Source organism: Cygnus atratus, chromosome 7 (genome assembly GCF_013377495.2).
Source record: "Cygnus atratus isolate AKBS03 ecotype Queensland, Australia chromosome 7, CAtr_DNAZoo_HiC_assembly, whole genome shotgun sequence".
NCBI classification, from domain to species: domain Eukaryota; kingdom Metazoa; phylum Chordata; class Aves; order Anseriformes; family Anatidae; genus Cygnus; species Cygnus atratus.
Window position 1 is genome coordinate 37,868,612 of NC_066368.1, and position 22,987 is coordinate 37,891,598.

The 22,987-nt window shown below is 40.8% G+C and overlaps 1 protein-coding gene across 3 annotated transcripts; it reads left to right on the top strand.

Annotated features, from left to right (window-relative positions):
• Positions 1-1,142: 1,142 nt before the first annotated feature.
• Positions 1,143-16,259, top strand: MYOZ1 (myozenin 1). 3 transcript variants are annotated; one of them, XM_035540527.2, is made up of 6 exons: positions 1,167-1,179; positions 3,289-3,390; positions 4,914-5,095; positions 13,336-13,444; positions 14,806-14,965; positions 15,821-16,259. In XM_035540527.2, exons 2-6 carry the CDS (start codon positions 3,315-3,317, stop codon positions 16,050-16,052), a joined length of 759 nt encoding a protein of 252 aa, XP_035396420.1. In that variant the 5' UTR covers positions 1,167-1,179; positions 3,289-3,314; the 3' UTR covers positions 16,053-16,259. The 3 variants fall into 3 exon arrangements, with proteins under 3 accessions (XP_035396427.1, XP_035396420.1, XP_050567904.1); XM_035540534.2 differs by lacking the exon at positions 3,289-3,390 and having other exon boundaries at positions 1,143-1,179; XM_050711947.1 differs by lacking the exons at positions 1,167-1,179; positions 3,289-3,390 and adding an exon at positions 3,921-3,978.
• The last annotated feature ends 6,728 nt before the right edge of the window (positions 16,260-22,987 follow it).

Genomic DNA, 22,987 nt, shown 5'->3' on the forward strand with positions numbered 1-22,987 from the left:
ATTTTCACACTGGCACAGCTCCGTGGGGCTACTCCCAGATCTCCAGCATAGGAGTGTAGGGGCACAAACTGGGTCCCCCAGCCCCATGGGTCATTCTGGTGTATCTGCTGGATTCAGTGAAGGATGCAGCGCTCTTCTGGACAGTGGAAAGCTTATAGTAAGGTGTTACAGTGGATGTGACCAGGGGAGAACAAGTACTGTGCTACAGGCACAATGTGAGGTATACATAGTAGTTATATGGATACAAGTGAGGGGAAAACAGGAAACTTTAGGCTAGGAGATTGCCATATGTGCCCTGATTCCAAGCTGGGTATAAAGGCTGTTTATTGCCCATAGGTCTCTACTTCCTATTCACAGACAAAGGAGCTAAAGCAGAGGCATCGTTGGCACGCACAGAGCTACACAAAATGCAGGCAATCACCCCCATTTGTGCCATGAATCAGGAAATGAGTTTCCTTGCTGTCTGATTCTTCTGGGCTTGCCATACGCATTGCACAGCTACTTCCTAAGACTCTCTAAATAGCTTTCTAGACTTTGTGGTTTTGCCACTACTTCTTGGTTAATGCATACGATCACTTTAGTTCTCTGCCTTCTGATGCATTACTTGAATGCCTGGCATTTTAGGAATTGTGTATGAAGCCTAGAGAAGGCCAAGCTGAATGATGGAGTGAGGAGGGGGCAGAAGAAACATGTAAATAAGAGCAAAACCCCAGAGAGTTTTTGAGGCATTGCTGAGAAACACGATATTGAGAAAGGATTACTAAAATGCAATAGGAGGAGGAAGAGGAATGGCATATTGATTTGAGTGAGGCACCTATAGGGTGCCTGGTCTTCCTGGGCACTGAAACAGTGACTGCAGGAGGCCCAAGGAGCAACCTTTTCCTTTCCCCTCTCCTTGGGGCTGGTGGCAGTGCTATCTGAGACTCTATGCTCTGGACTGTCAGCTATTAATAACCGCAGGATGCCTGTGCAAGCAGACTTCAGGAGTCAAATTCACAGCACTCTGCATCAGCACTTTGTGCTGGGCAGACCTTGCCTGCACCCAGGCCCCCTGGGCAAGCGGGGCTGCCGGACAAGCCTCCCCAGCAGCACCCAAGGACGGGCTGGGAGGAAGCAGCCCCTTGCCGAGCTGTGGGGCAGGCGCATGAGCTGATCTGAGCGGGGCACTGCAAGCCTGAGGTGAGTTGACCTCGAAGCAAAATAGTTTAGGGCAGGGGCTGGAGAGGGTAAAAACTAGGTCACTTTGAAACAAAACCAAGAAAATGACTGCTGCAAAGACTCATGCAGGGAAAGACAGACGAATTGCACTGAGGGATAAGGCTCAGGGGAGAAAAGGATAATTGTGGCCCTGGCTTTATGCATGGGACAGTGGGGAGGCTGGGGACTGAGGCTTCAGCAGCCTCCCCTGTGGTGGAGTAGCAGGAAGAGCCACAGTGTGGCTCTCAGCCCTGTCCATACGGAAGACTTGCCCTTTTCCTTACGTTAAACCAGTTCCATGGAGCAGGTTTTCCACTTCCCAGTCCTGATGGATTGGTGAAGGACAGCAGAATGGGACAGCCTTGCCGTCACTGCTCCTCGGTAACGGGTGTGCTGGAAGGGCACGGCTCCCTAACAGTGCCAGCCCTTCCTGTCTTGCCCCAAGGAGACCACATTTGGGGCACGCAGATGGTTTTCCCTCTGTTTTGCCAGTCTTGTGACCCATCAGACGCGCCATAACCTTCCAACCCCCCTGCCTCCTGGCAGCATTGCCCCTTTCCTGTCAAGCAGGGCCCGCTTCTTTTAAATAGCCAAGCAGATGTCTGTCTGCTTGAGGAGAATGTGCAGTGCATGCTTTATGGCTGCACCTGCTTACACTTGCTTTGGGAATACACCAGGATGGGCTCTTCTGCGATGTGAACTACATAGGTAGCATCTCAGGAAAAAGAAAAGCTTGGAAATCAGAAAGTAAAAATAATCCAAGAGAATATCTGCCAGTGTGATTGAAGCTGGTTTGATGGGGCTGGGCTGCCTTAGCAGTTATCATCACCTCATCACATGAAAATCATGTTGCAAAAGGAGCAACAGTGGAATAAAACTGCAAAATACACAGAAGATAAAAATGTCTTGATCACATCAAGGGCAGTGCACAAACTCCCAGAGCTAGTTGTTTGCTTGCTAGTTTATATACACATATATGTGCTCATAGTTACATAAATATAACTCATAGTTCAGTCTATTCAGTTCTGAAGTGTGAAGCAACTAAAGATGCAAAGAGGCACAAGGATGGAGATGATCAGTTGCTGTATTCTATTGAGGAAGCCAATGGACCTTTGCTCTTTTTCATCTGCATTGCACTGTATTAGGTGAGGATCTGTCCCCCTATATGCTGCTGTTTGGGCACTGACAGTGCTAAAGTGAAGGCAAGACTTTGGCCCTACTCATGTTATGTGTGATAAACCCCAGAGGGACTGCGAAAAGCTGCCCGAAGTGAAATTGCTGAGATTTCTCCTAACTTTCCCTGACTTTGAAGCTCACATCTTTTATCCTATTTGGGTACAAAGATGGAAAACAGTGTACCGGAAGAAATCTCCCTCTTCCTCTCCCCCACTCTCCAAAATGATATGTGATAAGATCAGTATATGAGATACAGGTGCAAGTGACTTCAGACAACTTGGGTGAACAACTCTTCCTTCAACAAGCTTGCCTGTGCCTTCTTTCTTCAGCCCTTCTGTAACAAATTAGAATTACACAGGGTTTCTTTTTTTTTTTTTAGGACTTGCAGTATGGTGGGGTTCCGAATAAATATTCTAATTTCAATAGAACTATCTAAACATCTAAACCAAACTAACACGTTATTCAAAATGCTCCCAGATAACTCATGGACAGACTCAACATCTTAATACAAAAACATATACCACCACTGAATGATAACTGCATGCTATTAGAGTATGTTATGGTAGCAGATTTTCAAACTGACCTTTACTTACTCCAGCACAAGGTAACAGCGTACCACTGTGGCACGCACAGGTGCTGGGAGACTGCTATGTTGCAATTATAATGTGCATTTTGGATGGCAATGCTTCTTCTGTGACCAGTTGTCATATTTTGTGTCATAATACTATGCCTCCAAAGAACACCAGGATATTTTGCATAGGATGATACCATTTGCTACCTCTTCCACATGGAAAGGATAGAAAAGAACCTGTGTGTGAAACAAAGACCAGGTGTCTCTTAACTGTAGATGGCAACTAAAAGAGGGGCAAGAGATAACTTTCCAGTGTTTCATTCTCCATTTCCTTGTGTGTTTAGAGCAAAGCAGAGAACACTTTGTGGGAATGCCCCTTGCAGGGACTCCTGCTCCTGTTAAAAGGAAAAAGTCCACTAAACTCATTGGGAAGCTGACACACGAAGGTAAGATATACAAAACTGCACACATGAGAATTGTTTGGATTTCAACCTAAATTTCAGCTTTCAAAATTTCACACCATATCTGACTGAACTCCTACAGCAAGATATGCATTGAACATACCAGGAGGTCGCAAATATTACTAAAGCTCAGCCTTCAGCCACATCGCATTCTGTAATGTTCTATTAAATGTGTTGTATATACCGTATCAGCGTGAATGGAAAGAGAATATGATCACTTCTGGGCATCAATATTGCAGTGCCTAGTTATATTCTACGTTAATCTCTCTCTTGCAATCTTTGCCTCTATTTTCTTTTTCCTCTTTGTGAGAGAATTCCTTTGATTCCAACACTCATTAGTGGAAAAAGTCAAAATCTCTCAGTGGGGTTAACACAGCAGGAAGAATATGACTTGGGACACTTCTCTTTCTACAGAATACATGTGTATTGGGTAGGGTGACTTTTAATTAACAGTGATATTCTTCTCTACTTTTAACAGCATGGGAAATGTTTTCAGAGGTTTTGTAAAGCAGTAATTCAGTGCTGGCCCTTTCTTCAGCTCCCAAAAAGGACTACTGAAACTTCTTTATTAGGGTACATGTATTTATTTTTCTATTCATCCCTAATTCTGCATTCATGTAAACGAGCAAGTAAAAATCCAATTTTCCATTAAAGGGCATTTCCTTTTGCTCTAGGAAATAGTGTCAGATACGATTGGCTTGCTAAAAAAAAAAAAAAAAAAAAGATAATTTCTTCAAAGAATGTCTATGAAAATTAATGGCCTTATACCAATTTTATACCAGTTTAAGGAGGGAGATTTATTCTCTGTTGTAAATTACAAGTAAAGGCAGATAAGTGGTCTTATCCTTACTTAATACAGACACGCACACAATAAAAAAAGTAGAAAAGTTGCTTGTTTCAGGATGAAAAGCTTTAACCACATTTCTGCAAGATTTTTACATTGAAAATATTTGAATCCATTGCTCTGATAGAGAATTGGTGGTACCAAATTATATGGAAAGGGACTTATCCAGTAACCAGCCTATTGTCTTGAAGAGAAGTTCAACCACTTTACCTTCCAAAAGTTCACCTTAAAACAAACAAACATAATATAACATCATTAAATCTTGCCATGGTTACAGGATAATGTTTAAACCAAAGCATGCCAGAGTTGTCTTTGTTCATTGTGTGACAGCACTATCTGAAGAGCTGACTGCCACTCATTTCACTCCAGAGGAGGGGAGTATAGGACAGTAACTGGACAAGCCAGGGGCACATTTTGAGGCAATACTAATAAATTCTGCTGCACTGAAATGCTTCAGATGTGGGATACATGTGGAATACATGCACCTTTATGTCTTGATCGCAATCCACAGTAAAAATAAAAAAAAAAAAAGCATAGGTTATTTCCTAAAAACTTCATTTAGAAGAGAATTTGGCTACTTTGAAGTCCCTGATGCTGGGAAGCAATGGACAAGAGAGCTGGACTAAAGTACTTCCTAAAGTGTCCCATTTCATATGTTTTGTAGACATGCCACAAGAGGTATCCAAGCTGAACCTGGGGAAGAAGATCAGCATCCCCAGAGATGTGATGCTAGAAGAGCTTTCTCTCCTCACTAACAAAGGATCCAAGATGTTCAAATTACGACAGCTGAGGGTGGAGAAGTTCATTTATGAGAATAACCCTGATGCCTTTACCGACAATTCTGTGGTAGGTTGGAAATTAAAACTGCTCTATACACCCAGGGGAAATAGGAATAGAAAGTGCCTGAACTCTTCTCTGTCTGAATGTATGTGCAAGGGCAAGGGAGGGATCCACTGGCAAAGGAGTGCAGAAAAAAAGTTATATATATATATACGAACACACAAATTTTATTTCCTTTTGGCAGTAGCATTAATTTCCTTTGGCAAATACTTTGGTATCACGCAAAAGCATGAGAAAAGCCAGTACTGAGTGAAAAGGGAGGACTGTGTGTACAGCAGGTGTTCATAGCTGCACAGGGCAGGAGTAATTGTTGTTTTGCCCATTCCCTTATTTTTCTTTGCAAGATGGAAATGATCCAGTCAGGTCTGACTTCAGCACCAGTGGGTACAGTTTTATTTTTAGCCTAGGATACACTTCTATTCTTCCTACTGTGCAGAGTCCTCTGCTCATTTCAGCAAGAAGGTCTGCACCTGAAAATTCAGACAGAAAGCTCTAAGATGATACTGCAGTATACTTGCTAGAATCTATGGTTGTTTTTTTTCTAGAGTATCTCCCTATAAGATATGGTATCTTGTTTTCCCCTTTCCCATGAGATAGTTCTGTTAGTTAACCTTTGAACTTTCTTCAGTAAGGTCTTCTGAAGATACTTAAACTTTTACAAATGGAAACTTCCCTTTCATGTGATTGTCAGGAGTTCAGTAAAACAAATAGAAAATGTTTCAGGTTCATACACATTGTGATGCAGCATCTCATCTTCTGATGCTCTTTAAACTTTATTTGGTGTCGTTTTATCCCTTTATGGCATCTGTTTTCCAGTCCAGGGAAACTCAAGCAAAATAATAAAAGTCAAGCTGAAGATAATGTTCTGTCAAATGAAAACACACTATTTTTTAGCTCTCTGATGTTTTAAAAAGCAGCAAGTAGACCTTTGTAGTTGACTTATAAAAATGACAATTTGGGAAGCAGGATGTGGAAAGATGCCTGAAATAAAAGAAATCATTAAAATTGTCACAGTAGGTCAGATTGCAGATCAGGGATGACACACCAGAGATACAGCAAGCATATCTGGTGTTGTTGGACTTCGTGCAGTTTCTTCATCTCTTTGTGCCTTAGGCAGTTTCTCTCTTCAATCAGCTCTCTCCTAGAAGGGATGTCAGAATGACTGGTGTGTTGAACTTTGAACTCTCTGAATGAAAACCTTAGAGAAATGCAAGCTGTTTTTATAAATACTCAGCAATCTCAGAGCTCCTAAAATGTATGAGGGCCAACTTCATATGTCAGAGTCTGAAGACTGCAGTGAGGATCACAGGAGGAATGAGAAAATAATAATGTAAGGGAATAAAAAGGCTGAAGTCCAAATTTCCAAAAAAGTGAGGGTGCCACTTAGGGGTGTCCAGTCAGAGAAATACGAAGTCAATGAGTTGTGACAAACGAGCTCACTGGATATGCAAACCTGAATATGAATAACTGGATATGCAAAAACAAAGAGGCACTGAAGTATTAACAGAGACACTGGGTCCCTCCAAGACTTAGATTACAAAGGCTGAAGACGACCACTTTCTCTGTTCACTGTTTTTCCTATTTCATTCTGTTTATTCACCCACACCTGACATTCACTCCATACCCTTTCTGTAGTGAACCTCTACATTTTTTCTGCAAGAAAACCCCTTCTCTCCTGCACTTTGAGCAATACTGTTAAGACATTTTGCTGTGGAGAAATGTATTTGGGGGTTAGACAATACCCTAGCAAGCCTAGGATTTTTTTCATGGCTTTGCTATATGACAGCAATGGCAAAGGCTCCAAAGAGGAGCTGGTACTCTGCTTTAGAATCCTCCATGACTCACTTTCAGGGCTCTCTTTTCTCCACGCTCATGGTACAGGTAATGAATCTCTGTCAGTCAGTGCAGGAAGACTTCAGTCTGCCGTACTGCCCTTACTCAGGGCCATTTTAGCAGGATTACAAACATGATTGTTACCATTTGCTGGTTGCCCTGTGCACTCTGAGCAAGGGCTCTGCCAGGCTGCACCCACTGTTTCTGTGGATAACTGTTCTCATCATCACAGCTAGCATGAATTAGCACCTTTGCTGGCAGCCAGAGCAGCAAGAATAAAAGCTGAGAGATCTCAGCAAGGAAGCAATCCCCTCAGAGGGACTGGTTGCTAACAGGCAGCTAATGGCAGCAGATCTATGGCCTCACTGTTATCTTCCAAACCATCAGGACAATGCCTGACCTTAGTACCCAATCACTTTATCAAAAAGCCCTTTTGATTGCAATTTTTGATTAGTTCTCTGTTCCTTTCCTTCCTTGCTCATGGCTCTGCTCAAAGGATGATAAGCCTTTCGAAGAAGGCTTAAACAAAAAGGAACTGTGAGAGGAAGCTAATGGCAGAGCAGAGAATTCCTACTGCTTCTTCCAGTCACTTCCTCCTCTCAGTTAATTTTTATGTGCTTTGCTACTTGTCCCAAAGAAGTCCGTGTGCCTTCAAGGCTGTGGGACAGTGAAGGGATTTAAAGCTGGTGGTTTGTTTCTTGTTTTTATACCATGGATTTGTTAACTGTCTGAAAAAGTTCTGAGGACAAAGCAGAGCAAGAAAGGGCTGGGATGGAGTACAGATTGTTTCTTCCCCCCAGGAAAAGTTTAACAGCAAGGTAATGTAATATAAAAACAGGACAAAGAGAAAGGTTATTAAAAATAAATCCAAACCATATAAGGGGTCCCAGAATAGCCTGTGCTATAGCCATAAACCTTCCACACATGGGAAAAGATCTCAGCAGTCATGTGTCATTGATCCACCCTCCTGCTTCCCTCCTCCACCTCCTTCTTCTCCTCCACCCAAACAACCACACCAGGCAACCAGGTCACTCTCCTTACTTCTAGCAGAGAAAACATATGCATTGCATGTGCATAAATGCCAGACAGACCCATGCAGAGGTGAGAACCTGCCACTCCCTCTCTTGTCACTGCTGTGGACCAATGCATCCAGTTAAAGGCAAACTGTAGCTAAAGCCCCAGTCAAAACAATTGAACGTTACCAACGTGAGCACAATGAAATGCACTACCTACTGTGTAGCAATTTTCAATATTGTCCCTTTTCTCTTGCAAGTATGCAGTGCAAGGGGATGTTTTTAGGGAGGACTGAGTCTGACACTTACAGCACAGTGGTATCTTGTCAAACAGGGGGAGTTCTTGTGAAGTTCTACTTTTTTGGTACCATGCTGGATGATCTGGGCTCTGCCTGGCCCTGGCTAATAATTAAAAGAAGGACTTCTTCTCCCTACCCCATGTTGTGCAACTATGTTGAAGGAACTGTGATTCACTCCGTGCCTCTGAGGACATTATCAACCGCATTGTGGAGTTACAAGATGCAGTTTGTTACTGACTAAAGACCATTACAAAATCCTAGCTAGCTGTGGCTCTATTACTGTAGCATCTGACCGACCACAGCAGGAAGAAAATTACTACACCCATTTTTTAAAGGTCAAACTGAGACATGGGGTATATTAATGAATCACCCAGTATCACAGAGAGGGTCTCATCTTACCTCTGGGTCTCCTAAATCCCACTTTACTGTTCAGAAATTAGATCAGCAGTTCATAGGCCTTTATTCCACTTCATAACGCTAATTTATTTGTTGTCAAATACATCAACATCATGTGAAACTGCATTTCTTAGCCTTGCAGCTCCACTTGTTATTGCCGTAATTCATCTCAAGATCCCACTTGTGCTTTGGGAACCTCTGTCTAAGACCTTCCTGCTATCAATTGGTAGAAACTGTTCGAAAACAAAACCACAGTTATTCTTTTTGGATGTTGCTGGTATGATGTTTATCCTCTAATGAGGATCCTTAAAAATAGTCTTTCTGATAGTCAAAATCTGTGGCCTGATTTGGGCTACATGCAGCAAACATCTTACAGAAAGACTTGATTTGTCTGTACTTTTTTTCTGTCTGCTTTACCTACCGTATCTTAAATTTAAAGCACTACGAAGGTAACATAATATGTGAGGAGGCAATTATCAGCAGTAGTACATCAAAAAAAAATCAACAACCACAAACAAAAAACCCACCTTGATACATTCTCAGAGTAGCCCACCAGTTAAACAGAGGCAGTTGCCGTATCTTGGCAATGCTTGTATGAAAACAAGCTGAGCAATATGTTGGTAGGTAATTTCTGCTGGACTTAGGTCAGGAGGTCTCTTCAGATCAGTTAAGATACCCAATGTGACACAAAACATAGGAAGTAAAAAAGGATTAACGAATTGGATTCCTGTTCTTCTGGATAATGGCAGGAGTTACCCTGCATGTTTTTTGCTGCTGAACAAGAACCCAGAGGAGTAAGCAGAAGTGGCAGGTAGAAAATGGAAGTGCTGAGGTTACAACGCCAAAAGTTGTGCATCACAGCAGACAACAGTACACAAACAACCTGCATCACAGATCTTACATGTTAAATAGCCAGACATGATACAGTATGTGAATGAAAGCATCCTCCATCCTTAGATGGAGGAACAGAAAAGTTATCATGGAGTTATTATACTCAGTTTAAGGCACAAGCATGAACCAATGACAGTTTGCTGCTGAATGTACTTATCAGAAAGCCAAACAAAATCACTGGAGGTAGGCTTATGGAGAAAATATTAGAAAAAGCACTGTTTCTAGAAGTCTGTTCTGCAGGGAATATTAAATCTCTTGAACAAACCTTACAGAATAAGTACACGCTGAGATATGAGAGACCTCCCATGTTGTGACTTAAGTGGAGTGAGCCAGTCGAGGTGTAACTTTTCTATCTAATAAAATGAGCCTTGCTGTGCTGGAGTTGAATTAGTGCAGAAGACCTAGAGGTCCCAACTACACCCCAAACTATGTAAGAATGAACATGAAGTCTGATGGCTTCTTGCTCAAGAAGTGACTGGTGTGGAAAAAGCAGAATGACAGAGAGGAGGAGCCATTGTTTCTCCACCTATTTGTTGGAGCACTGTGAGAAAACTTTGGAGTGAAATTCAGAAATTTAGAAACACAATTACTTTCATCAACAATGTGACAAGGATGATACAAAATATATAAATTAGATATAAATAATTTTCTGTAGCATTAGGTAAGAATTATCATTATTTAGACGGGTAAATTCAGGCACAGAGATGAAAAAATCTTTGCCTAAGATTAAACAGCGAGTCAGAAGTAGAGCTGGAAATAGAAAGCAGCTCAACCAACTAAACTATGCCTCTTGGGGGAACGTGATTAAAAAATAGCTTAAGATACTTTAACAGCTGAGATTACTTTTTATGTTCACACTTTTTGAAAAAGTGAATCACAGGTTTAAGGTTGTGCAATGTCAAATTAAAGTCTGATGGGCACCTCATTACCTTATTTTTGATAAAAACAGCAGGCAGTCTTATGCAGTCATCCCTACTCTCATATTCAAGTGTCTGAATTTTAAACCACCCATCCCACCACTAAGGAACGTTTGAGTGGCTGCTACTGAGAGGACGCGGTCATGGTAACTTCAGAAGTGTTAGTAACCACATAGGCATCAAGCCTTTGGGAAGCTCTTTATCAGTGAGGTGGAAATAGAAACACATTTGGTGGCCTCAATCATTCTCTTTAGGGCACAGCGAGGAGCTGATGGGGAGCACACGGTGTCTCCTCCTGGGGACTGCCTGCAGTGACGTCAGGGCCTTGAGATACTTAGAGATCTCAGCTCTATTAGTTGGATCATCTTTCATCATCTGTTTTTCATGAGACACATGGAGCAGCCCTAGAGAATTCAGAATTCATCTGATCCAGGCACTCAGCCTGCAGGATCAGGCTCTTGCTAGTGATAACTTAAAAGACAAGATCCCAAAATTTTTAGGCGAGCCAGGGGACTATGTATTAGATGAACTTGCCACAACTGTTCGTTTCTTTGAGTGGGTTTTGAGATGTCCAGAGATGACTGATACTGTCCGCTTCCTCCAGAAACACACAGACAAGGCAGACCTTACCACAGAGGGACAGTGATCTGTCCCCTGGGCCAAGTGGAGAGGGTTATCAGCCTTCTCAGTTGACACTCCTGGGCTTCTCTTCTGGGACTTCCACCAACAGGCTCAGTCAACCCTAACTGAGAAGTCGCTTTTGTGATGTGAATATGCATATATGTAAACCTCCACAGCTTGTTACCAATGGCATGAGCCATGCATTCCACCCAAGTAAAATCTCTCTTCACTCCAAACACCCTGACCAGAGGCATGCTGCAAATACCAAAGACAAAGCTGCACTTACCCAGCTTTGACTGCATTAAGACTCCTGTTTGAGGCACAGCTCCTGAGCAATGCTGTCTTGGAGTGAGCTTGTTTGAAGCCAGCAAGGATCAAGATTTCAAAAAGATGAATTTGCTCTTGCCTCCTGTTATATAAAAAGAGGATTTCTATGTAAATTTGAGTTAAGATAATCCATTGTGATAGCCAAAAGTAAAGAAAACAAGACTTTTATTCTAGCAGGTGTGTAGACTTGGGGTGTTGCATGGAAAACACATGTTCCATGGGTCTTTCCTATCTGAATGGAGATGTCTCCTGAACATAGACCCAGTAGGTCCATGAAGAATCATGAACTAGGCTGAAGACCCAGCAAAATGATTTCATTTGCATCTAAATAGTATTTAAGTGTGGCTTTGCTGAGGCACACTTTGTGTTTCAGAAAAACTTCACTCCTGCTTAGTGATAATATTGCAATTTAAAATAACACGAGATGACAATGATGCCCCTTCCTGGTCACATCAAATACTGCCGTTGCACACAAGATCAAACCAGCCCATTTTTCTGTAGCTCATGTTATGCTTATGCTTTGTGATTTTTATTTATTTTTTTTCTGTGATAGTGAATGTAAGTTAGCAGAAGAAAAAAGAAATAAGTATTTAATTCTGAGGAATGGCACATAGCATGGGTGAAACTTGAAGGAAAATAGATGCAAACCCTGCTTTGAAATTACTGAGCAAATCAGTAGAAGCATTAACCTTCCATATATATTAAGCTTTGAGAATAACCTCATGCCGACCCCTACACGACAACAACAACAAAATCCTTGTTTCAGTTTGCCTTTTTACAGTTACATAGCTCCCACGCATAACTGAACAGATTGCCCTGCTAGATCCTGTGTACAGCTTAAGCTTCGTGCTCACAATCCTCTCCCTTCTCAGTGCTTCTTGACATTCAGGGAAACATTATCTCCACTGTTCCTAAAAAGGGAATTCCTTAGGCTAGGAGAAGGACAGGCAGTCCCTAAAGGCCCTGGAGGCACCAGCTCTGCCACTTCAGCCTGCAGCTGGCTCCTTGCCTGGGTTGCAGCCTGGTGACCTGCTGTGAAACCCTGGACACTGTTGCTTGAGACACAAGGAGCAGAGGGTTAGATAATTCTGCCTAGAGCCTTGTGGGGTTTTCACTTCTCATCTATTTTTAGCCGACTGAACAGCTGGCCTTGGAAGCCTATTTACAGCCTGGAAAGCTTCTTTTTGCTAAACTGTACTAGGTGTAAGAGCCCGGAGAAAGCCTTAACCCTTTGGGAGCCCTGAGATTGGCACTTCCCATAGACTGCCTGAGAGGAATTTACACAAGCAGAATTGCTGCATGAGGAAAGACAAATTCAGTCAGCTTCAGCTTTATTTCTGTTACATTTGTGTACCTATAGCCAATGCCCTAGTCCAACAGAAAAGACATAAACCAGGCTGCTATCTCTTTAGTGTAAATCTCAATGTGTAAATACCTCTCTCTATGCAGACCTTCATACGTATGGAAAACAGACCTATTGGCAGTTACCTGGCAGGCTTGTATGTTTTCACAGGTATCCTGTTGTTCTGGTGCCTTCTAACACTTAGCTCCCACAAGAAAACATTTTCTATTTCTTGTCCAGCTTGCTTTCCCACAGCTTGACCAATGTGCTTAGACCTTCAGCTGCTGTAGCAAATAATGCATTTCCTTCTCCTGTATTTCATACTGATCATTGCTGGGTACAGTACGCAGAACCCCCTCTTCTCACCCTGTTCATATAAAATGACTATGAGGTGCCCATGAAAAGGTGTCCTTCAGTTGCCTTTGCTGATGTTCTGAAAGTGCTCCTATACTGAATAACGGGAATAACTCACACAAAGTTATGCCACTGGTTTTGTAATCAGGACAAGGCTAGTCAGACCGCAGGGACTCAGGAGTACCCAAGCCTGTAAGTGTGAACAGACTATGCCCCGTAACAGGGACCTCTACTCTCTTTCTTCCTGCCCTAGGATCACTTTCAGAAGTTTATCCCACCGGGCGGGCATTATGGGGAAGATGCTGATGGCTATGCCCACGGGCGGATGGTAGGAGGAGTGACGGCAGGGCAGCATGGCTCTGGTAAGCAGCAGTATTCCGCCGTTCCTCCTAGGCCTGGAAGCAAAGGAGGTCCTGGGGATGGCGAAGGGGAGCATGCAGGGAAATCAGCTGGAAGTGGTGGAGAAGGAGGTGATGGTACTGAGAAAGGCAAGTATCTCTCTGAAATAGATAGCAAGAAATAGATAAAGCTATCAGGCCCTTGTGGCAGCCTTAATTTTAGGGACCAGTAAATGAATTTGAATAATATCTCAATTCTTCCAAATTAAATTGCATTGCAAAGTCTGAAAAGTTGAATTGCCTTTAGCTTGACAATTTTGATTGCATGCTTCTGTGTTGCTCATTCATAAGCAAGAAGCAGAAATACCTGCTTTGGCTGAACAAAAGAAATGATGGGAAGCTCCTGATTTGAAGTTGAGACAGCAGTACACCAGTACACACAATAGGGGGCTCTACCTTCCCTTTGAAGGGTTTCATACTGACCAGTACTGGAGACAGTAGCCATAGCTCTTTAGCTCAGTAGTCTGACCTGACACATCAGTTGTGCATATATCAACCTTAATTTCAAATCAAAGTTTTAATTTTAATGAACAGCACTTTGTAGATAATAGTAAGAAAGAAACAGCAATATTTCTAAATGTTATCTGCTGATCATCACTAGTGAACTGAAGCAATATCTTTACGAGGCAGAGTATCTTTCACTGATTTTAGTCCTTGCGTAATTTTACCCTCCATTTAGTTTGGCCAGAAGCCCCTGGAATCAAATCTCTTGTATGAAAATCAGCAGGTGAAATTGTTATTTTAACAGTTCCTGTGGCATTTTAACAACAAAAAGCAAATTTGCTTGGGAACTGTGAACAGCTTCTGTAAGTGACTTTGAGTGACTTGTAAAATCCAAGGTTTTTCATTTACATTCTGGAAGAGTGTGCATTTTATATGAAAATCTGCTTTGATATTTCTGGATATCCCCATGAAATATAAATCTGTGAAATGAAGTTAGCATTTTGCCTTGCATAAAAATTTCCCCTAAGGTAGTAGAAGAGATGATGTACCTAAGACATTTGTTCTTAGGGGAAGAGGTTTCTACCTGAGCAACCAGAAGGAACAATGAAAAACTAGCTTTCAAGTATATGCTTTAATGCAAGTTCCTGGATGAGTGGCTCTTAGACTGTGGTACTTCTACTTTTGTGGATAATGATGGAAGTGGCCCACAACAGTCTCTTTTAAGAGAAATCTAACCATACATTCTAGGACTTGATCTAAGAGTTACAAAGGATCTAGAAAGACAAAGCTGGTGCCCCAGTTTCAGTAGTAGAGTATAGAAAGGTGTTGTATTTGGAGTACCTGTCATCTAACTTGAGTGTTTTACTTTCCTCTGTTTACAGATGGAAAGTCAGGAGGCAAAAAAGTCGCTATATTTAAAACTTACATCTCCCCCTGGGAACGAGCAATGGGTATTAGCCCTGAGGATAAAAGTCAGTTGACCATTGACTTACTGTCCTACAGTCCCAAAGCTGATTTCCCCCATTACAAATCTTTTAACAGGTAAGTGTTCTGGGATATTGAATTCCATTTACTTTGCATGAAGAAAAACCACAATAGCCCTGGATATAGCTCTCCTGTCTTGTGCAATGTAAGTAAGTATTAGTTTCATGTCATTTTGCTTATTGCAATCTCCTGTGGGTGAAAAGCTTGGAGGTCTACAAAGAGAAGACACATTAAGAGCTAGAGCTTTGAATTCACCTTATGGACAGGAAACCTACGTAGCAGGATAAGACAACTTTAATCCTATTTCCCTTTCTTTCTCCCCACATTTGACCAGGGAGATTTGGCATGTCACTACTTACTACTGCAACCATTTAAATTTCAAGAGTTCACGAAAAATACTTAACATCAGAAGCCATCAGTACCTCCAGTACTTGAGATAAGAATAAGGATCTTCCTGCTGCTTCTGATAAGACTGAAAACTTTGATAGATTTTCTAGTGCACCATCAACTTTCTGTTAGCCTTTCTATTTTGCCACCTACTTACATAGCCTCAGGACATCAGTGCCCAGGACAAACTAAATCCCACTCAATTCTGCAATAACACAGCCTTTGCCTCCAACATGTATGGGATACCAACAGGTGTGAAAGGTGTATAGTTGTACAGAGATTGATGCAGCAGGGATTAAAGAAGTACACAGGAGCATTGAGGATTTGTTCGTTTTTTTTTGTTGTTGTTTGTTTGTTTTTAATCTTTTTTAGCACATAGGCAATGGTTATGTATGTATTTGGGTAGGATTTGTTGGCCAGTTAACTGCAACAGTTGTAAAATTTACATTCTCAATAAATTTATTTTCTAAGTCTCGTTGTTTACCTACGTTTTGTGCGCTAACTCCATTTGTTCTCCTATGCCAGGACTGCCATGCCTTACGGGGGTTATGAGAAAGCAGCCAAACGGATGACTTTCAAGGTGCCTCAGTTTGATATTTGCCCTCTGCTTCCGGAATCTATCATGTTATATAATCAAAATTTCAGAAACAGACCCTCCTTCAACAGAACCCCAATACCTTGGATGCCTTCAGGAGAGTCCTCTGAGTATCATACTGAGGTCAATGTGCCGAGAAGTGGTGAAACAGAAGAGCTGTAAATCCCTGCCCCCAAAGTCTTTCTGTTTTTTCTTTTCAGCCCTTTCTATTTGCAAGTTGATAGTAAGGAGGTGAAAAGTGCAAATCTAGTCCTGTGAGTCCTTCGTTTCTTTTGCCCTTAACCCTGACAAGCTCCTGGTAGCTTCTAAACTTAATCTTTGCTGTGATGTTAATCTGTATCAGAAACAGTTTGAGGGAAAGGAGCTTTTTATTCACCAGGGCATAAAAGGGCAAAATTAGGAACAGTTTTTCTGTTTAGCAATGCTAAATGCTTCCTGTCTGCTTCATAATAAATTTGTTTTGTCATATATTAACAAGTAATAAAACATGAAGATGAAAAAAAAACTTTTTTCTCTTGAAAATACTGCTGTATCTATTTGGGGATTAGCAATAACAAAAGATTCAGTCTCACAACAAGTCTGCTATCATGGGAATAAGGATATGGGACTAACGGGCATGGTCATAAGATAGGCAGGTATATATCAAGGTGGCTTGGATAAAGACCTCAAAACTGATGAAGAGTGATTACTTTGTAAGGAAATGATACGGGTAATCATAATATCATCAGAGATAAAGTAGCAAGTTGGTCTGTAAATGTAACAGACAGATTAAAGTATTTCAGCGTCGCCTGAAATTCCCCAGTTCTCCAGAGTATAACGCAGGTGATAGCTCAAGCAGTTGCTTTTCATATAGACAGAACAAGAAGGCAATGGGCTGGGAGGAAACAGAGGCACACCCAAGTGAGATGCCTAAAGTTCCAGAGCAAGCAGTAAGAAGTCTTAACTACACCAGAAATACTTTGACACCCACCACAATCAATACTTACTCAAATATGCAGCCTCAAAATCTATTCCATTTCTGCTAATAGTTGTATCAATGCCACACATACAGGAAGAAAGCCAGGCACTGTGGAAAACAAATGAAGAACATTGTTCTTCTTCACAAAATGCTTTGTTTCATGGATATTTGCACTCTGACACATAACATACAGACAACCGTTTTACCACTGTACCCTGGCTCAACCTGAAGAGACTGGTTGGAATTTCCTGTCTGGATGTCTTCTTTGACTAAACAGCTGAACAGGACTAAACAGCTTATTTGCAAGGACAGTTTCTATTGAAGTAGTTTTAATTTAGGAGTTTTACCTCCTTGTTTAGAAATCCCTACAATTGGATATTTGATATTTATTGTTTGTATAGGTATGAGGTTGGCGTTACTACACCCCTCTAAAAGGGCCAGTCTGCCAGGGATACCCTGAGATTTCTTAAAAATCATGCTAATGGCATTGAGCTGCAGAAGTCATGATTGAGTACTTCCCCAATCATTCTGCTGAAATAGTTAGAGAACATTTATTATATGTCCTATTTAATTATTAAGACATTCCCAGAACTCAGTGTTGTGATTAAATTTAAAAACATGAAGGTGGTATTTTGATCCTCTGAAGAAGACTTCAAGAAAAACAAAAATGTACTTTTACCACACAGTACTTGAAGTCTGAGTTGAAAACAAATCCTCAAACCTGTTTTGTTTCTTTGGATAAAATGGATCCAGGAATTAGTTGAAAATACATTTCCCACAATTATTTCCTTTCTGAATCAGACACTGGGGCCATCCAAGGAGCATGGTCAGGAGCAAAAGCATAAAAGCATAGAATCTCCTGAGTTGGAAGGGACCCACAAGGATGGTTGTGTCCAACTCCTGCCTTTACACAGGACCACCCAAAACTCAAACCATGTGTCTGAGAGTGCTGTCCAAACACTTCTTGAACTCTGGCAGGTTTGGTGCTGTGATGACTGCCCTGTGGAGCCTGTTCCAGTGCCTAGTTAAGAACAAAAAAACGAGAGGGCTGGACACAAGCTACACTGTGGGTCCAAAGTCCATCTAGAAGGCTAGCTAAGCTACAGCACAGGTCTCACGTCCACCCAAAAGATAAGAATACAGACCAGGACACCTACAACATAGCTCAGACAGACCAAAGACCCAGGCCTAAGCTTAAATGGGGTTTCTGGACCATAGGTAGGGTGGAGGTTGCAGGTCAGGCTGGTGGGGGCATTGTGGGCTGTTGGTGGATACAGAGCAATGATACCAAAAGGTTTGGGAATTCCAATATAATCACAACATGTGTATTTAAGTTCCCCTTAAAAAAAATAAATAAAAGACTAAAACCAAATGACTAAATTAAAAATAAGTAAATAAATAAGAAAGACTAAATAAAATAGGTCCTCAAACATGCAGGAAAAGGTAATTGCAGAAATAGGACAGTGCTCTCTGGTGGTGTAGTTTCAAAGTTTCTGCATACAAGGGAGGCAGCATCATTCAGCAAGTAGGTCAAAGGACTGGGTGTATTCCCAAAGCACTCTCTGGTTCATAAGGTATTGTTGCACAAGAATCTTTGTCTGTGTGCCTCTTTATCTCAAAGCCTAAATGGGGATAGGAAGTGGCAATGTGCTTGGAATAAGTATTGTATCATTACAAATTATTACTAATATTGCTATGGTTCATACTTGTAAGCTAAGAGGATCCTTCATTTTTGGTAAATCTGCTTAATGAGGCATATAGCTCTTCTTTTGCCAGCACACTTTCAATCTTAAACCCTGTAAAGCAGGTTTTATGTGCTTTTGCTTCTAGTACAAAACGGGAAATCCAACACTTCACTTTGTAAAACAATTCAGACAACTACTGTCTTGCTGTTTATATAGTTCAAAATATACGCTAGTTTAGTCATTGCTCAAACTAATGTTAAAAGTGAGAAAAATCAATAATCCAAATTCAGTCACAAAAATCATTGGTACCACTGTTAATTTCAGTGAGGCTTGCAACTAATGTAATCAATGCAGAAATTTGTCCAAAATGATAAAATATTTAAGAGAATGTAAGTAACTGCTTCTGCTCTTTGTTTTCCTTGGGCTATGATGTAGACTCAGGGGAATCTCCTATGTCAGAGAATTATTTATATGGGGAATAAGAGGATTTTATAAGATTTAATTACAGTGGATTTCCGCAACATACTGGAAGCTGCAGAATGGAAGCTCAGTCATCTGATTTTAAGCAGGATCATAGTAGTCACAGACAAAAAAGACCTAATAAATTATTAAGCCCATCCTCTTGTACAGGCAGCATACAGTCCCCTCATGGACGATGTACTGAATTTATTTTATCTTAAACTTATATTCCATGGAACAGCAGCCAAAAATGCATTTAATAGAAAGGGGCTGACCCATGAAAAAAAGATTGGATAGAATTTTGTGACATTCAGATCTTCCATTCAGAACAAAAAGTCCTGACATTTGTAGTTATTTACAGTGTCATTTTTAGGAATATTATCTTGAAGTTTCCAGGCTCTGAAATGTTTCTCTCATGTAACGCAACTTGTATGATCAAGAATTCAAGTCATACTGAAAACATGTAAAAAAAGTAGTGCATACTTTTAATGTTGAAGAAAGGTGTTCAACAGATCTCAACGTTACTATCCATAAATATGCACTGATGTGTTTTAAAATCTATCTGAAGTTATATCTGATGGCATAAATTGTAAGGCAGGTAGTGGCACAGTTGGCATGCTTTTCTGTGTTGTGCAGATCTTCCATTTGACTGCAATGTATTCCCTAATCAAAGGTTTTGCATCTCATAATAGACTGTCTCATGTGAGCCGCTTGCCATCAGTGGTAATGATGAAATTATTTATACAACTAACATCTGGGAATTACATTTGATGCTGTTATTGACAGAGCATTTAGAGGAGATGGCTTTGTCATTAGGCTTAGGGATTCTCAGATAAAATCTCAAACAGTTTCAGGCTGTTAGTAGAATATGGCTTTGTCTTGTTTGGCTTTTTAAAATCATCCTGTGAATACATAGTATGTATTCATTTTGCATTTATGTGAATACAAAATGTTACACATTCATTTTACACACACACAAAATGTATGTATGCATTTTATGCATTTGCACCTCTTCTACACCATGCGGGCATCAGACAGTGAGCCTGAAAACAATTGTTCTGCTATGGAGCGAAGAGGTTTACACGTGGCTGTCCCTGCACAGGGAGCACTGATCTGTGGTGCAAGGCTTGAACATTCATGGCACAAAGGCTTTTTTCTTCCTACATAGCTTGTCCCGCCAAAAGTATATGCTCTCTTCCACAGAAGACTGATTGCCACAGATGTGATCATCTGGCAAACATCCCACTTCCAAAGGACTGTCCCTTGGCACACCAAGCTGGTGTGAGCACTTCTCTGGCAACTTACGGGGTACACAGTTGCTCATCAGCAGCTCGTACGCTAACTCCTCTTGGATGCATATTAGAAAAGTTTGCAAGCCAAACTGCTGGCTCAGAGCACATTAACACATTTAAATGCAATCTCCTCCATGCCAAAATCCTCAAATTGTGACTTACAAACTAGCTTAGACAAGTTGTGCGGTCTGTCTTGGAGGTGTGCCTGACTAGGACCACAGATAAGCAGAATTTGCAGATGCATGCAGAAGCAAGATTGCACACATTTTGTGGAACCCTACAACTTTTTTGAACTGCTGAGTATATGGGATTCAAGACACTTAATTATATTCATGGCATCATATATCTACTAGTAGAAGTATCTTCAGCTAGCATAATAAATTAGTAGTGCCTTTGCACTGCACCTCTTACTCTCTATGTATTTAACATAGAGGGATTGTCATCTCTCTGATGATCATCTTCTGCTTACATTAGACCATAAATGATGCTCTAATGAGTCCAAGTACTTGCTCAGATATATATTGTGTTAATTAACATATGCAGCAAAGGGGAGAGAACCACATAAATCACCCTGAAGGAATGCTTCTAAAGGCAACCTAAACTCCAGTCAGACTAAAAAAAAATCTCAGACATAAACTCTCCCTTTAATTTTCAATTAAATGTTTTAGAAACATTACTTATTTTATATCAAAACTTAAAATGTGTATTTTCTAATTTTTAAAGAAAACATGCAGGCTCTTCTTTTTTTGTTCTGATTAACTATAAAAAAATGTGCAAAGAGTTTTAGTTTTAAAAATCTGTTTTTCATTTAAAGCAAATTCCATCTGGTCTAATTTCAGAGAGAATTGGCACAGATAAATTTGCAGACAATGACCACTCTCCTTTAAAAACAAGAAAAGGTTAGAGGTATAGCTCCAGCCAGAGTTATAACGAACATTTCCAAAAGTCCACAGTGAACAAATAAATGCATAAAATAATGAGAGATTAATTTATGGTCATAAATTCTTATTTTAGCATCAAGCCAAAAGAGTTTTTCTTCTTTGCTTTTCTAACAGGACTTACTGGGAATGCTTATTTTTTGGAAATCTAGACAGGGAAGACATGACATTATGAAAGGCTGATAAATGTTTGAACTCTTCCCTGGTGCAGATATGAGCCAAGGGAAGCACCGCTGTTTCACTCCAGGTCCCTACATTTCGAGCTGGGGAGAAGAAACAATACAAGGAGGGCACTGAGGAATGAAAAAGGCTACCCACTAAGCAATGCTTTGTTTGTACCGCAAAGCATTTTTTGCATAACATCCCTCTACACAAAAGGGTAAATAAGGACTCTCCAGACTTTCCCTTCTCACTGGGGGAAGGAAGTTCCTGCCTTGAGCAGCAATCTCATTATGCATCACTCACCACGGGGAAAATAAAGTGGCCCCTGGAAGGAGAATGAACAGAAAAATGAGAAACTGCCTGTTGGCCAGCCTAAGGACAATCTGTGGGCCATATCACACAGGACCTCCCCTGCTCATAGATGCTGTACAAATTCAATTACATTGAAGAGTGCTTTAGTCTAACTCCACGGTGCCTGGCTCAGATGAATAATTACTTCCATATTCTATTATAAAAACAGCCATATTTTAATGGGCTAGAAGCTAGCATGGATTCAGGGCTTCATTATATCCGCTCTCTCTAAACGTTTCTCTTAATTATCTTTGGTCCCCAAGAGAGGGTTGAGGCCTTCCTTATTTGCTCTCTCTACCAATATGCTTGGCTTGATTCCCAAAGCAAAAAACTGAAATGGGGTATGAAGTCACAACAAATAAACAAGTATCTTTCCAAATGCACAAATATTTTTTGTATTATTTCAGTAGTGCTAGAGATGTCATATTACCAACAGCAGACACCCGTACACACCGTTCTAGTACACTCTTAAGTGCAGAACAAAAAGGAGTTCCAGTCCTCCAGGCACACCTTATGCACCTGGTACACTATTGAAGGTATACCTGAATTACCTGAAGTTGGAAATTCTGACATACAGAAATACATCTTTTAAATATATCATAGAATCATAGAATATCCCGAGTTGGAAGGGACCCATAAGGATCATCAAGTCCAACTCCTGGCATATAACATTATGCATCAACTCACTTCTTATATGTAAAACGGGGCTCAACAACTCATTAGAAAGAACTTCTTCCAGAACTTACAGAATTGGTGGCATGGCTCTAAGGACTGTTACAGTATCTCTGAGACCTTGAGAGCACTGAAATACAAGAGCACAAAAGAAAGTGCATTAGCCCTTGTGTCTTTATGCTTCTTTTTAAGTAATTAATTACAGTTTATCCAGGTGGTTGTAATACTAGCATGAAGATACCAATTACTTGTGGAAACATGGACATTTCAGGGACTGTCCACTCAGTCATCTTCAGTCTCTCTTTACATGCATGATCCCAAATTGATAGGAAATGAATTTGCTCCAGTGGGCTTGGAATGTATTTCTTGGGTATCCCCAGAACTACTGCTGCCTGAGGGGTAGCATTTTACCGGTACGCTGTGGTGGTAACAAGAAAATCACATACTGCACAGTGCAGCTAATGCAATTTGGGGAATGTGAGCTTAATATTAATTTTATACATTGTCTAGTACTTAGAAAGTAAAACCACAAATTTATACAAGAATTTATTTAAATTCTCCCGGACCATGTGAAAATCTA

What these genes read in the sequence shown, in the direction of transcription:
- MYOZ1 (XM_035540527.2), top strand. Translation starts at nt 3,315, where the DNA reads ATGCCCCTTGCAGGGACTCCTGCTCCTGTTAAAAGGAAAAAGTCCACT. An exon ending in CCTTTACCGACAATTCTGTG is followed by an intron (nt 5,096 to 13,335) that starts GTAGGTTGGAAA and finishes TTCCTGCCCTAG; the next exon opens with GATCACTTTCAGAAGTTTAT. An exon ending in CATTACAAATCTTTTAACAG is followed by an intron (nt 14,966 to 15,820) that starts GTAAGTGTTCTG and finishes CTCCTATGCCAG; the next exon opens with GACTGCCATGCCTTACGGGG.